This window comes from Anolis carolinensis, unplaced genomic scaffold (assembly GCF_035594765.1).
Source record: "Anolis carolinensis isolate JA03-04 unplaced genomic scaffold, rAnoCar3.1.pri scaffold_14, whole genome shotgun sequence".
Lineage (NCBI taxonomy): Eukaryota > Metazoa > Chordata > Lepidosauria > Squamata > Dactyloidae > Anolis > Anolis carolinensis.
In genome coordinates this window covers 15,456,781-15,472,538 of record NW_026943825.1, presented here as the reverse complement: position 1 = coordinate 15,472,538, position 15,758 = coordinate 15,456,781, and the positions used below count along the sequence as shown (strand labels likewise).

Here is a 15,758-nt window from a genome sequence, read left to right as displayed (position 1 = left end):
TCCCAAGTGTCTAGGACTGTGTGATGTATTATTGTTATTGTTATTATTATTATTATTATTATTTTATTATGACACAGCAAACGAGATAGACATGCTGGATTTCGTTTCGCAAAACCACAAGTCGAACACTTCCCAAGTGTCTAGGATTGTGTGACGTATTATTGTTATTATTATTATTATTATTATTTTATTATGACACAGCAAACGAGATAGACATGCTGGATTTCGTTCCGCAAAACCACAAGTCGAACACTTCCCAAGTGTCTAGGATTGTGTGACGTATTATTGTTATTATTATTATTATTATTATTATTTTATTATGACACAGCAAACGAGATAGACATGCTGGATTTCGTTTCGCAAAACCACAAGTCGAACACTTCCCAAGTGTCTAGGACTGTGTGATGTATTTTCTGATGATGTGTGCAGATCCCAGCAGGGTGGCCTTTTGCAGTTGGCAGATGGTGATTTTGTCAATGTCTATTGTTTCCAAACGCCGGCTGAGATCTTTTGGCACAGCACCCAGTGTGCCTATCACCACCGGGACCACCTGCACTGGTTTCTGCCAGAGTCTTTGAAGTTCAATCTTGAGGTCCTGATAGCGGCTGAGTTTTTATTATTATTATTATTATTATTATTATTATTATTATTATTATTAATTATTATTATTGCTCGGTGGCCATCTATAGTCCGGCCCTCCAATGGTCCAAAGGATTGTGAACTGGCCCCCTGCTTAAAAAGTTTGGGGACCCCTGTCTTAGAGCAATGTCGGAGTTGCGACCTTTTGGAAAAGCGCTCAAGACTTGGCTGTTTGGTTGTGCATTTAAGTAAATCAGATCTAATTTGCCAAATAGTCACTGTTGAATGTTTTTCGGTTGAATGTGTTTTTTATATTGTGGAATGATATTTTAAATTGTAAGTCGCTCGGAGCACTCTGGTGGAGAGCGACTCATTAAGAAATAAAGTGAAGTGAAGTGAAGTGTTATGGTTGAGCCTTCTGGCTCTGATACTAGGAGACGAGGTCGTAAGACTCCTCGAGAGTCAGACTCTTTTGAGGAGCGTGAAAGGAAGCGGCTCCGGGACTTATTTGCAGAACCAACTGACGAAGACTCCTTCGAGGGTTTTACCGAGGGAATGGAGGAAGAGATGGTTAGCTCAGAGGAGGATGACATGGAGTGGACTCGTGTGAGGGAGGATTTGGGTGTCACCGGCAATGATAGCATGGGAGGCGATTGGCGGGTTGCAGAATCAGACCCATGGACGGGCTGGAGGGATGGAGCGGGATCCACAGCTGGGGATGCTGTGGGGCGTAGTCAAAGGTGTGTTAGCTCTGATGAGGATGATGATGAGGAGGCACCTGGAATTAGGTTAGCAGCTGACAGCGATGAGGAGTTATGAACTGGGATAAAATGGGGTTTAGGATCAATGGCTAATTGCGTTGGGCAAGGTAATCTGGACGAACGCTTGGGCTCTTGTTGGGAATTTCCTGAAGACGGGTGTGATTCGTTTGCTGGATACGTAAGTTACCAAGGACACTGGGCATAGACGGCGGGAGGAACTGTGTGGGCTTTTCCTGTGCAACTTGTGTTTAATCTTGATAGCTTGGACCTCCGTCGTCTTTTTGACGGACATTATTGCCAACTCTGGATTGACGCTGGACTGACTGACTGACTACGACTCTGGACTATCCCTTCTGTGGCTATCGGTGGAACTTGTGGAACCTAGACGTCTGCATCTGGCTTTCGACCTCGGACCGGATTGGGACCTCGCTGACCGTCGTTACCCTGATTGAAGTGCCTGGACCTGGTTTTCGCCCGTTGCACGGAGGAGCAACAGCCCGAGTTACTTCTGTAGCTCTTGAGTAGCAGAGGGGAATCTGCTGCTGGGTTTTGTGTTCATTTTGACCCTTTGTTAACCAGTTTTTGTTTGTTTAATTGCCAGGCTGAAGTAAGCACCTTTGTTTTAATCCGGATTAAACTTCTGTTTAATCCGGTTTATTCTTTTGAACTATCTAGACTCAAACGAAGTTATTTTTGTTACGTTTCACACTGAAGACAAGTGTTTGCCTAGTCCTTTGTTTCCTACGGGCAATTTTTAGTTCTGTAACCTCAATAAACTGTGTTGTCTTCTACTTGGAGCGTTCTGTCCTTGACATGAAGTGAAAGCTCTCCTTCAGTGCCTTGCTTTGAACCCCAAAAGTTCACCGACGTCCTCCTTCTCTGCCTTGCAGACCTCATTGAAGCGGTGGAGCCCATCCTTCCTGACCTGGAGGAGATGGGAGTTGTAGTGTGGGCCTGGGGCAAGGGGCCTTATCCCCCCGGAGTGACCAGTCTCTACAGTCTGTGGCAAGAAGCCTCCGAGGAGCCCGTGCCTTCCGAACTTTCTGCTCCCAAAAGCTTGATGGACACGGCGCTCTACATCTTCACCTCTGGGACGACAGGTACTCATGATTATGTACTTGAAGTTGGGCATGTCTTGCAAGTTTGCTCTTAGTTTGTCCCCAAACTAAGGCCCGGGGGCCAGATGCGGCCCTCCAAGGTCATTTACCTGGCCCCCGCCCTCAGTTTTATAATATATTTTTATATCAGTTTTAATAATATAACTAGCTGTGCCCGGCCACGCGTTGCTGTGGCATTTTCTGGTGATGTTGGTGAGAAATTGTTGAGGTCGTGGTGGCACTGAATGTCTGTTGTATGGTTGTCTTTCTGTTTAGTATGCACACTGAAGTGGATTATATGGCAGTGTGGAGTCAAGATAATCCAGTTCAAGGCAGATAATATAAGATTATAAATGGGTTATATAGCTGTGTGGAAGGGCCTTGAGTCTACACTGCCATATAATCCAGTTAAAATCTGTGGAAGAGGCCTAAGTGAGGCCTAACTGTGCCTGTCCCCTGGGCTGAGTAGGTTGCTAGGAGACCAAGTGGGCGGAGCTTAGCCTTCAAACTGGCAGCAATTGGATAAAAACTATTATTCTTCTCCCTGTAATTAGGACTTTATTTTTCCTTTCTTTTTGTTGTATCAACCTAGAGCCGTGAATGATGGGTTGTGTTGTCAAATTTCGAGGTTGGGGGGCCTGTAGTTTTGTTGTTTTGTCCGCTGCCCTGTTGCCATCACTCTTTTATATATATAGATATCTTGTATATACATATAATATTGATAAAAATATTATAATGTTATACAATATAATACTAATAATAATACCATATAATAATATTAATTATATGTTATATATTACATATAGTATTACAATATAGTGGTATAGTTCAATATAGTAATGTATAATGCTAATATTGTGCTATGCTAATAATATAATATATTGTATGTACATACAGCTGATCTGAATCCCCTTCGGGGTATGAAGGGTGGGATATAAATGTAGTAAATAAATGTAGTAAATGAATAAATAAATAATTTTAGACTTAGGCTTGCCCAAAGTCTGAAATGACTTGAAGACACACAACAACAACAACAATCCTGATTAACCTGACTATCTCATTGGCCAGTAGCAGGCCCACACTTTCCATTGAAATCCTGATAGTTTTATGTTGGTTAAGATTGTTTTCATTTTTAAATATTGTATTGTTCTTTCATTGCTATTGTTGTTGTTTTGCACTACAAATAAGACATGTGCAGCGTGCATAGGAATTTGTTCGTATTTTTTTTCAAATGATAATTTGGCCCCTCCACAGTCTGAAGGATTGTAGACCGGCCCTTTGCTTTAAAAGTTTGAGGACCCCTGACCTAGATCAATGATGGGCAACCTTTTGCGCTTGGTGTGTCAAAATTCACCAAAATACCTAGCATGACTTGGGTGGTGTGTCACTTCGAGAAAAAAACCATAATTTCACAATATGTATAGTTCAAATAACAAAATATATAATTGTAATATACAGTAGAGTCTCACTTATCCAACACTCACTTATCCAACGTTCTGGATTATCCAACGCATTTTTGTAGTCAACGTTTTCAATACATGGTGATATTTTGGTGCTAAATTAGTAAATACAGTAATTACTACATAGCATTACTGCGTATTGAACTAATTTTTCTGCCAAATTTGTTGTATAACAGGATGTTTTGGTGCTTAATTTGTAAAATCATAACCTAATTTGTAGTTTAATAGGCTTTTCCTTAGTGCCTCCTTATTATCCAACATATTCGCTTATCCAACATTCTGCCGGCCCATTTATGTTGGATAAGTGAGACTCTACTGTATAACTGTATTTAATAAATCAAAAACTATTTACTACCCTTATTTCCATGTACAACGATCTATGGTACCTCTTGGCAGTTTCCACGCTGATTTCTCTCTATTGTAGTTTCAATGTACTCGTGAATAATGAATGATATAATAATAATATAATAGTAATAATATAAAAATACCGTGTTTCCCCGAAAATAAGACAGTGTCTTATATTAATTTTTGCTCCCAAAGATGCTCTAGGTCTTATTTTCAGGGGAGGTCTTATTTTTCCATGAAAAAGAATTCACATTTATTGTTGAACAAAAAAAACAAACCAAACATTTATTATATACTGTACAGTAGTTGTCATCACAAACCAGCATAACCAGACAAACTAAATCCTATCAAGAATTTCTTGTTACTACCACTATTTCCCTGTACAACAATCTATGGTATGTACATTTACCGATCCTGCATGCTCTGGTGTTCTGTTTGTTGGGCATGCTTCCAAACAAAAACTTTGCGAGGTCTTACTTTTGGGGGAGGCCTTATATTTAGCAATTCAGCAAAACTTCTACTAGGTCTTATTTTCTGGGGATGTCTTATTTTAGGGGAAACAGGGTATACTACAATAATAATAGAATATTAATAGAATATTGTATATATATATATCTATATCTATATATATAAAAGAGTAATGACATTTCGGCCTAGGACAAAACTACAAAACAACTAAACTACACATCCCAGAAACACTAAACTTGGCAGCACAACCCCTCATCCATGCCTCTATGTTCATACAACAAAAAGCTCCAGCTACTCCAGAAAACACCCAGGCTTTGAGACTGCAAGGCTATTCACTGCTATTCCACCTGGCCAACAAAGGATTCCCATAAACCAAGGCAACGCGTGGCCGGGCAAAGCTAGTATATGGGTAATGACATTTCGGCCTAGGACAAAACAACAAAACTACACATCCTAGAAACACTAAACCTGGCACCACAACCCCTCATCCATGCCTCTACGTTCATACAACAAAAAGAAAAGAAAAATAAAGTCCTAATTAGAGGAAGAATTGTTTTTATCCAATTGCTGCCAGTTAGAAGGCTAACTGCCCACTTGGTCTCCTAGCAACCCACTCAGCCCAGGGGACAGGCAGAGTTAGGCCTCACTTAGGCCTCTTCCACACTGCCTATAAAATACAGATTATCTGATTTTAACTGGATTATATGGCAGTGTAGACTCAAGGCCCTTCCACACAGCTATATAACCCATTTATAATGGACTTAATGTCAGGGAAAACCTTTACCCTTTACCTTAACTACCACCATTTCCTCAATACCTTATTTCCCATACCACCAGACTTTGCCACAGCAATGCGTGGCCGGGCACAGCTAGTATATATTTACTTTTTTATTATTCTTATTTTTATCTTTTTTCTGTCTCTCTCCTTTCTTTATTTCTCTTCCTGTTCCACTTACTTCTTTCACCCTTTACTATAAATACATTTGTTCTCACACTTTCACTGTATAGACTATCTGAAACTTTAATAAAAAAATTTTTTTTAAAAAAAAACCCCACCCAGCTCACACCCTGACCTCCACGCTGACAAAATCTAGGATGAAATTGTCCTTCACGTGGGTGGTGGGCAGGATGGTGTCTGTGGAGGACAATCTATATATATAAAAGAGTGATGGAATCCTGGCGACCGACAAAACAACAAAACTAAACACCCCAAAACCTCGAGAATTTGAGAGCACAACCCCTCATCCATGCCTCTAGGTTGATACAACAAAAAGAGAAGAAAAATAAAGTCCTAATTAGAGGGAGAGGAATAATTGTTTTTATCCAGTTAGAAGGCTAAGCTCCGCCCACTTGGTCTCCTAGCAACCCACTCAGCCCAGGGGACAGGCAAAGTTAGGCCTCACTTAGGCCTCTTCCACACTGCCTATAAAATACAGACACCACCAGACAATGCCACAGCAATGCGTGGCCGGGCACAGCTAGTGCTGTTATATATTTGGGCAGAACCTGGCAGATAGCAAAAGTCTGTCTTAATGGTAAATACTAGACATGTCCAAAAAATCGTTTTGAATTGTATATCGGAATTATTTCGGAATGTTCTCGCTTTTTGATACGCATTCCGAGACATTGTCTCACAGCGCAACCAGCAATGTAATTCGAACCATTGTTGGCCCATTCTCTAATTGTCTCTTAATGTTTCGTTAATTTTTCCCCCCATAACATTTTTTAAAAAATATTTTTAAAAATATTTTTAAAAAATTGTTTCTGCAACTTACCTTGAATGGGAGCTTAGCGCAGCCTAACATGGCTGCCGCTCCCCGGCCAATCAGAAGCTTCCATGATGGACCAAAGGTGGGGGCTAACGTCTTCTGCATCCACATGGAAGATTGCCATACAAGCCCAGTGTGTAGCGATTGCGCATGCGCGTCCGCCATTTTGGAAACATTTAGAATCATTACGAATTTTCGGAAATATCTGAAATTTTTGGGTGAAAAAATCGGAAATACTTTCTATATCGAAGCGCCAGCGCCCCCTACTTTAGAAACGAGAATTGAAACATTTTTTTCATCGATCGGACATGCCTAGTAAATACGATTCATCTCTCCTTCCCTAGGACTTCCCAAAGCGGCTCGCATCAGCCACCTGAAGACCATCCTCTGCTTGGGCTTCTACAGTTTGGTGGGCGCCTCGAGTTCGGACGTGATCTACGTCTCTCTGCCCCTCTACCACATGTCCGGGAGCCTCCTGGGGATCCTCGGCACTTTCGGCATCGGTAAGGTGCCCTCTTGGAAAGACGTCTTCCATTTCCATCCGAAACGGAAACGTCGGTCTGAATATTTCTCTTTTCCGACCAGGCGCCACTTGCGTCTTGAAGCCGAAGTTCTCCGCCAGCCAGTTTTGGCCGGACTGCCGCCGCTACGGAGTGACCGTCTTCCAGTACATCGGGGAACTCTGCCGATACCTGGTCAACCAACCCCAGGTCAGTGGACGTCCAAAGAGGGGATCCGTTGACGGTGAGAGGTGGGGTGACCTTGTGCCGAAAGTAGAAATGGGAATCACGTCTGTGTCTATGTATTTTCAAGTCATGAGTGACCAACAAGGCAGGTTCATTCATGGTTCTTCTCATTCCGTTTGACTTGAATGCCTTCAACCTGAGCCTTCCAACCTTGACTTATGGAAATCATAGAGTTTACTCAGGTGACGAAGACTTGGTAGTTGAGCCTGAGCCTTCCAACCTTGACTTATGGACATCTTAGGGTTCTCTTAGGTGAGGAAGACTTGGTAGTTGAGTCTGAGCCTTCCAACCTTGACTTATGGACATCTTAGGGTTCTCTTAGGTGAGGAAGACTTGGTAGTTGAGCCTGAGCCTTCCAACCTTGACTTATGGACATCTTAGGGTTCTCTTAGGTGAGGAAGACTTGGTAGTTGAACCTGATCCTTCCAACCTTGACTTATGGACATCATATGGTTCTCTTAGGTGAGGAAGACTTGGTAGTTGAGTCTGAGCTTTCCAACCTTGACTTATGGACATCTTAGGGTTCTCTTAGGTGAGGAAGACTTGGTAGTTGAACCTGATCCTTCCAACCTTGACTTATGGACATCATATGGTTCTCTTAGGTGAGGAAGACTTGGTAGTTGAGTCTGAGCCTTCCAACCTTGACTTATGGACATCATAGGGTTCTCTTAGGTGAGGAAGACTTGGAGGTTGAGTCTGAGCCTTCCAACCTTGACTTATGGACATCATAGGGTTCTCTTAGGTGAGGAAGACTTGGAGGTTGAGTCTGAGCCTTCCAACCTTGACTTATGGACATCATAGGGTTTTCTTAGGTGAGGAAGACTTGGTAGTTGAGTCTGAGCCTTCCAACCTTGACTTATGGACATCATAGGGTTCTCTTAGGTGAGGAAGACTTGGTAGTTGAGTCTGAGCCTTCCAACCTTGACTTATGGACATCATAGGGTTCTCTTAGGTGAGGAAGACTTGGAGGTTGAGTCTGAGCCTTCCAACCTTGACTTATGGACATCATAGGGTTCTCTTAGGTGAGGAAGACTTGGAGGTTGAGTCTGAGCCTTCCAACCTTGACTTATGGACATCATAGGGTTTTCTTAGGTGAGGAAGACTTGGAGGTTGAGTCTGAGCCTTCCAACCTTGACTTATGGACATCATAGGGTTCTCTTAGGTGAGGAAGACTTGGTAGTTGAGTCTGAGCCTTCCAACCTTGACTTATGGACATCATAGGGTTCTCTTAGGTGAGGAAGACTTGGTAGTTGAGTCTGAGCTTTCCAACCTTGACTTATGGACATCATATGGTTCTCTTAGGTGAGGAAGACTTGGTAGTTGAGTCTGAGCCTTCCAACCTTGACTTGTGAACATCTTAGGGTTATCTTAGGTGAAGAAGATTTGGTAGTTGAGCCTGATTCTTCCATCTTTGGTCCCCAACGTCTCTCCGCTTCAGAGTCCCAGTGACCGGGAGCACTGCTTGCGCATGGCTGTGGGGAGTGGGCTGCGGCCGGACATCTGGCGCCAGTTCCTGCGCCGTTTCGGGCCCGTGCACGTGGTGGAGACCTACGGCATGACGGAGGGCAGCATCAGCTTCTTCAACTACACCGGCACCGTGGGCGCCGTCGGCCGCGCGTCTCCACTCTATAAGGTGAATATTCCCGAGTGACAGTCAACGAGAAGCAAAAGATTCCAGAATAACATGGGTGCAGATCGTGTGCATTTCATCCCATCAGTAATGGTGATGGATTGAAGATGCGAAGACCTGGAATCAACCTGAACCAAATGGTCAAAAGTGATTCTATGATTCCAAGTGCTTAATATAATATAATATAATATAATATAATAGTATGGTCAAATAATAGTATGAACCAAATGGTCAAAAGTGATTCTATGATTCTAAGTATATAATATAATATAATATAATATAATATAATATAATATAATATAATATAATATAATATAATAGTATTATTATTATATTAATATTATGATGATTGTTGTTGTTATAATAATATGTCCCAAAGCACTGTGTAGACATTAGTGTTGTGCTTCTGTATGGAATTGCTGTTCGTTTTGTGTAGTTTCATTCATGTCGTCTCATTTTCGTATTTGGTCCTGCTAACGAATATTGGCCACCTATATGACGTGAATTTTCATGTGGCTAATGACAAACACGAACATTTTCATGCAATTGGCAGCAATTGAAGTAGCTATTGTTTATATATATATAAAATTATTATTATTAACACCCATTGGCACACATCAGATGTAATGTGGTGGCAATCCTTTCCCAGACTCAGCTTAGATTCCCAGAGTAGTTATCGTTACTTATACAGTAGAGTCTCGCTTATCCAACTTTCGCTTATCCAACGTTCTGGATTATCCAACGCATTTTTGTAGTCAATGTTTTCAATACATTGTTATATTTTGGTGCTAAATTCGTAAATACAGTAATTACTACATAGCATTACTGCATATTGAACTACTTTTTCTGCCAAATTTGTTGTCTAATATGATGTTTTGGTGCTTAATTTGATGTTTAAGAGGCTTTTTCTTAATCCCTCCTTATTATCCAACATATTTGCTTATCCAACATTCTGCCGGCCCGTTTACGTTGGATAAGTGAGACTCTACTATATATATATATATATATATACACACACACACACACACACACACATACTGTGTGTGTATATATTAATATTATTATTAACACCCATTGGCACACATCAGATGTAATGCAGAGGCATTCCTCTCCCAGACTCAGCTTAGATTCCCAGAGTAGCTATCGTTACATATATATATAAGAGTGATGGAATTCTGGCGACCGACAAAACAGCAAAACTAAACACCCCACAACCTCGAAAATTGACAGCACAACCCCTCACCCACGCCTCTAGTTTGATAGAACAAAAAGAAAAGAAAAATAAAGTCCTAATTAGAGGGAGAGGAATAATTGTTTCTATCCCATTGCTGCCAGTAAGAAGGCTAAGCTCTGCCCACTTGGTCTCCTAGCAACCCACTCAGCCCAGGGGACAGGCAAAGTTAGGCCTCAGTTAGGCCTCTTCCACACTGCCTATAAAATACAGGCACCACCAGACAATGCCACAGCAACGCGTGGCCAGGCACAGCTAGTATATATACATACATACATACATACATACATACACATGCCTCTGATTTATGTAATTCTTTTGGAACAGATTTTCAGTGCTTTTGAGCTGATCCGTTTTGACGTGGTAGAAGGGGCTCCCGTTCGAGACCAGGCCGGGCGCTGCCTTCGGGTGAAACCGGGTGAGTGTGACAATCTCCCTCCCGCTTCCCGTCTCCCTTTTTTCCCGTTCCCCGATCTCAACCACGTCCTCTTTGGCAGGCGAGCCGGGGCTCCTGGTTGCGCCGGTGACGTCCCAGAAGCCCTTCCTGGGCTACGCCGGGGCCAAAGAGCTCTCCGAGTCCAAGCTTCTGCGCGGGGTCTTTGCCGACGGAGACGTTTACTTCAACACCGGCGATCTGATGGTGCAAGACGACCGAGGCTTCGTCAGCTTCTGGGACCGGATCGGGGACACTTTCCGGTGGGTTTGTACTGTATTGCATGGCTTCAAGACAACTCTGTAGTATGGCAGAAGCATAAAGTTGTGGGTGAACTACAACTCACATCATGCCAAGTTAACCCCAAAATACTTAAAGTGCTTAAAGTTTGTTATGTTATATTTTGATGCATTTTCATTCACGGGACCAAATTTGGCACAAATACCCGATACGCCCAAATTTGAATACGGGTGGGATTGGGGATTGATTTTGTCAATTTTGGGAGTTGTAGTTGCTGGGATTTATAGTTCAGCTACAATCAAAGAGCGTCTTGAACTCCAGCAACATTGGAACTGAGCCAAGAACTCCCACAGAAAATACTGGAAGGGTTTGGTGTGTATTGACCTTGAGTTTGGGAGTTGTAGTTCACCTACATCCAAAGAGCACGGTGGGCTCAAACAATGATGGATCTGGACCAAACTTGGCACGAATACTCAATATGCCCAAATGTGAACACTGGTGGAGTTTGGGGAAGATAGACCTTGCCATTTGGGAGTTGTAGTCGCTGGGATTTATAGTTCAGTTACAATCAAAGAGCATTCTGAACTCCACCAAGGATGGAATTGAATCAAACTTGGCAAACTGAACTCCCACGACCAACACAAAATATTGGAAGAGTTTGGTGGGCATGGACCTTGAGTTTGGGAGTTGTAGTTCACCTACATCCAAAGAGCATGGTGGGCTCAAACAATGATGGATCTGGACCAAACTTGGCACCAATACTCAATATGCCCAGATGTGAACACTGGTGGAGTTTGGGGAAAATAGATCTTGGCATTTGGGAGTTGTAGTTGCTGGGATTTATAGTTCAGCTACAATCAAAGAGCGTCTTGAACTCCAGCAACATTGGAACCGAGCCAAGAACTCCCTTGACCCTCAGAAAATACTGGAAGGGTTTGGTGGGCATGGACCTTGAGTTTGGGAGTTGTAGTTCACCTACATCCAGACTCCAAACAATGATGGATCTAGACCAAACTTGGCACCAATACTCAATATGCCCAGATGTGAACACTGGTGGAGTTTGGGGAAGATAGACCTTGGCATTTGGGAGTTGTAGTTGCTGGGATTTATAGTTCACCTACAATCAAAGAGCCTCTTTCCACCAATGATAGAATAGAGCCAAACTTCCCACACAAATTTCACTGAATTTCCCCGAACTTTGGCAAGCTTTCCGGGATTTGTGTACGACTTCCCGAACAGGATAGACCCAAATAAATGGGAATATAGGGCTGGCCACAAGAGGGCTCTGCTGGTCAAAGGAAGAACTTCACTATACTTTTTCGAGGTCCTAGACGGAGTTTCCTTACGGGATCCCTAAACACTCTCCTCCTCTTTTGCCAAATAGGTGGAAAGGCGAGAACGTGGCCACCACCGAAGTGGCGGAGATCATGTCCGCTTTGGAGAGCCTGCAGGACGTCACCGTCTACGGAGTGTCCCTCCCAGGTGATTGACAGATACAGTGCCCCCCATTTTTGGAGGGGTTTTCCGGCATAGGAGCCACGCTCAGGGGTTCCTCACACCTCCCCGTTGTCTTCCTCCAGATTGCGAAGGTCGAGCAGGAATGGCCGCCATAGTCCTCAAGACCGGGCGGGAGTTTGACGGAGAGGAAGTCTATGCGCACGCGGTGGAGCTCCTCCCGCCGTTCGCCCGGCCACGCTTCCTGCGCATCCAGGTACGTGGCACCTTCTCAAGACGGATGGAAATGTAGTGGTGTCACACTTTGGAGAAGGAGTTTGTGGACACCTTCTTGAGATGGATGGAAATGTGGTTGTGCCAACCTTTGGAGAAGGAGTTTGCGGACACCTTCTTGAAAGGACAGAAAAAGTGGAGGTGCCACTTGTTGTCTGTGGACACCTTCTTGAGATGGATGGAAATGTGGTTGTGCCACTCTTTGGAGAAGGAGTTTGTGGACACCTTCTCAGAACGGATGGAAATGTGGTTGTGCCACATGTTGGAGAAGGAGTCTGTGGACACCTTCTTGAGATGGATGGAAATGTGGTTGTGCCACCCTTTGGAGAAGGAGTCTGTGGACACCTTTCGAAACAGATGGAAATGTGGTCACGCCAACCTTTGGAGAACGAATTTGTGGACACCTTCTCAAAACGGATGGAAATGTGGTTGTGCCATTCTTTGGAGAAGGAGTTTGTGGATACCTTCTTGAGACGGATGGAAATGTAGTCGTGCCAAACTTTGGAGAATGGGTTTGTGGACACCTTCTCAAAACGGATGGAAAAGTAGACGTGCCACTTGTTGGAGAAGGAGTTTGTGGACACCTTCTCGAAAGGATGGAAAAGTAGACGTGCCACTTGTTGGAGAAGGAGTTTGCGGACACCTTCTCGAAAGGACGGAAAAAGTGGACATGCTACTTGTTGTCTGTGGACACCTTTTTGAGATGGATGAAAATGTGGTTGTGCCACATGTTGGAGAAGGAGTTTGTGGACACCTTCTCAAAACGGATGGAAATGTGGTTGTGCCACATGTTGGAGGAGGAGTTTGTGGACATCTTCTCAAAATTGATGGAAATGTGGTTGTACCACATGTTGGAGGAGGAGTCTGTGGACATCTTCTCAAAATTGATGGAAATGTGGTTGTGTCACTGTTTGGAGAAGGAGTCTGTGGACACCTTCTTGAGATGGATGGAAATGTGGTTGTGCCACATGTTGGAGAAGGAGTTTGTGGACATCTTCTCGAAACGGATGGAAATGTGTTTGTGCCACTCTTTGGAGAAGGAGTCTACAGACATCTTATTGAAAGGACAGAAAAGTGGACGTGCCACTTGTTGGAGAAGGAGTCTGTGGACACCTTCTTGAGACGGATGGAAATGTGGCCATGCCACATGTTGGAGAAGGAGTCTGTGGACATCTTCTCAAAATTGATGGAAATGTGGTTGTGTCACTGTTTGGAGAAGGAGTCTGTGGACACCTTTCAAAACAGATGGAGATGTGGTCACGCCAACCTTTGGAGAATGAATTTGTGGACACCTTCTCAAAAGGATGGCAATGTAGATGTGCCACTTGTTAGAGGAGTTTGCGGACATTGCGAAATGGATGGAAATGTGGTTGTGTCACTCTTTGGAGAAGGAGTTTGTGGACACCTTCTTGAGATGGATGGAAACGTGGTCGTGCCACCCTTTGGAGAAGGAGTCTGCGGACACTGGCTCAGGGTTAGCGGGTTGTGATTGTTGTTGTCCTCTGTCAAACTAAACACCTCAAGATCTTGTAGAAGCCCAAGTGAACGGGTCTCCGCTTACCCTGCCTCGCCTTCTTCCTTGTCTCCAGGACCGTCTGGAGCTGACGGAGACCTTCAAGCAGAAGAAGGTCCGCTTGGCGGCCGAGGGCTTCGACCCGAACCGGATCTCGGACCCCCTTTACGTCGTGGACGAGGCGGCCAAGACCTACGTGGCCCTGACCCCCCGCCTCTGGGAACGCATCCTGGCCGGAGACGTGCGCTTGTAATGCGGGAAACCCAGTTTGTATCCTCCCCAGATCCCAGTATGCAAGAGATGCAAGTATGAGAGAACCTCCCCAGTGCATGCTGGAAGGCCCAGTCCCATTACATCCCAGTATAACATGCTCTGGACTGAGCATACTGGGAAAGCATAGCCGGCTTCTCCATAATCCCAGTGGATGAAAAGAGCAGCGCATGCTGGGAGATCCAGTATATTTTTCCCTGTATCCCAGTATATGCCATGCTTTGGAATGAGCAAACTGGGAGACCCACTGGTTACAGTCAGATATCCCACCATGCACTCCCAGTATATTCTCCCCATATCCCAGTATATGCCATGCTTTGGAATGAGCAAACTGGGAGACCCACTGTTTACAGCCAGATATCCCACCATGCACTCCCAGTATATTCTCCCCATATCCCAGTATATGCCATGCTTTGGAATGAGCAAACTGGGAGACCCACTGTTTACAGCCAGATATCCCACCATGCACTCCCAGTATATTCTCCCCATATCCCAGTATATGCCATGCTCTGGAATGAGCAAACTGGGAGACCCACTGTTTACAGCCAGATATCCCACCATGCACTCCCAGTATATTCTCCCCATATCCCAGTATATGCCATGCTTTGGAATGAGCAAACTGGAAGACCCACTGTTTACAGCCAGATATCCCACCATGCACTCCCAGTATATTCTCCCCATATCCCAGTATATGCCATGCTCTGGAATGAGCAAACTGGGAGACCCACTGTTTACAGCCATATATCCCATCATGCAGTCCCAGTATATTCTCCCCATATCCCAGTATATGCCATGCTCTGGAATGAGCAAACTGGGAGACCCACTGTTTACAGCCAGATATCCCACCATGCACTCCCAGTATATTCTCCCCATATCCCAGTATATGCCATGCTCTGGAATGAGCAAACTGGGAGACCCACTGTTTACAGCCATATATCCCATCATGCAGTCCCAGTATATTCTCCCCATATCCCAGTATATGCCATGCTCTGGAATGAGCAAACTGGGAGACCCACTGTTTACAGCCAGATATCCCACCATGCACTCCCAGTATATTCTCCCCATATCCCAGTATATGCCATGTTCTGGAATGAGCAAACTGGGAGACCCACTGTTTACAGCCAGATATCCCATCATGCACTCCCAGTATATTCTCCCCATATCCCAGTATGGAGTGCCTTGGAATAGATCCAGTATATTTTCCTCCATATCCCAGTATATCCCATGCTCTGGAACGAGCAAACTGGGAGACCACCGTATCCCAGTATGGCATTCTTGAGGATGGAAAGAGCAGTACATCCTGGGAAATCTAGCAAATATTATTATTATTATTAATAATAATAATAATAATAATAATAATAATAATAATTGCCATATCCCAGTATGCAATAACTTGGAATAGATCCAATATATTCTCCCCATATCCCAGTAAATGCCATGCTCTGGAATGAGCAAACTGGGAGACCCAATGTTTACAGCCCAATATCC

General features: G+C 44.0%; 1 protein-coding gene across 1 annotated transcript in view; it reads left to right on the top strand.

The window, feature by feature from the left end:
• Positions 1-15,758, top strand: part of slc27a3 (solute carrier family 27 member 3) — a 30,038-nt gene that overhangs the window by 13,240 nt on the left and 1,040 nt on the right. Inside the window, exons 2-10 of the mRNA XM_062964902.1 lie at positions 2,231-2,440; positions 6,824-6,982; positions 7,065-7,189; positions 8,664-8,858; positions 10,414-10,504; positions 10,584-10,782; positions 12,144-12,241; positions 12,340-12,470; positions 14,077-15,758. The exon at positions 14,077-15,758 is cut by the window's right edge and continues 1,040 nt beyond it. Coding sequence (XP_062820972.1) covers positions 2,231-2,440; positions 6,824-6,982; positions 7,065-7,189; positions 8,664-8,858; positions 10,414-10,504; positions 10,584-10,782; positions 12,144-12,241; positions 12,340-12,470; positions 14,077-14,253 — 1,385 coding nt within the window. The 3' untranslated portion in view covers positions 14,254-15,758. The remainder of the gene's footprint in view (positions 1-2,230; positions 2,441-6,823; positions 6,983-7,064; positions 7,190-8,663; positions 8,859-10,413; positions 10,505-10,583; positions 10,783-12,143; positions 12,242-12,339; positions 12,471-14,076) is intronic.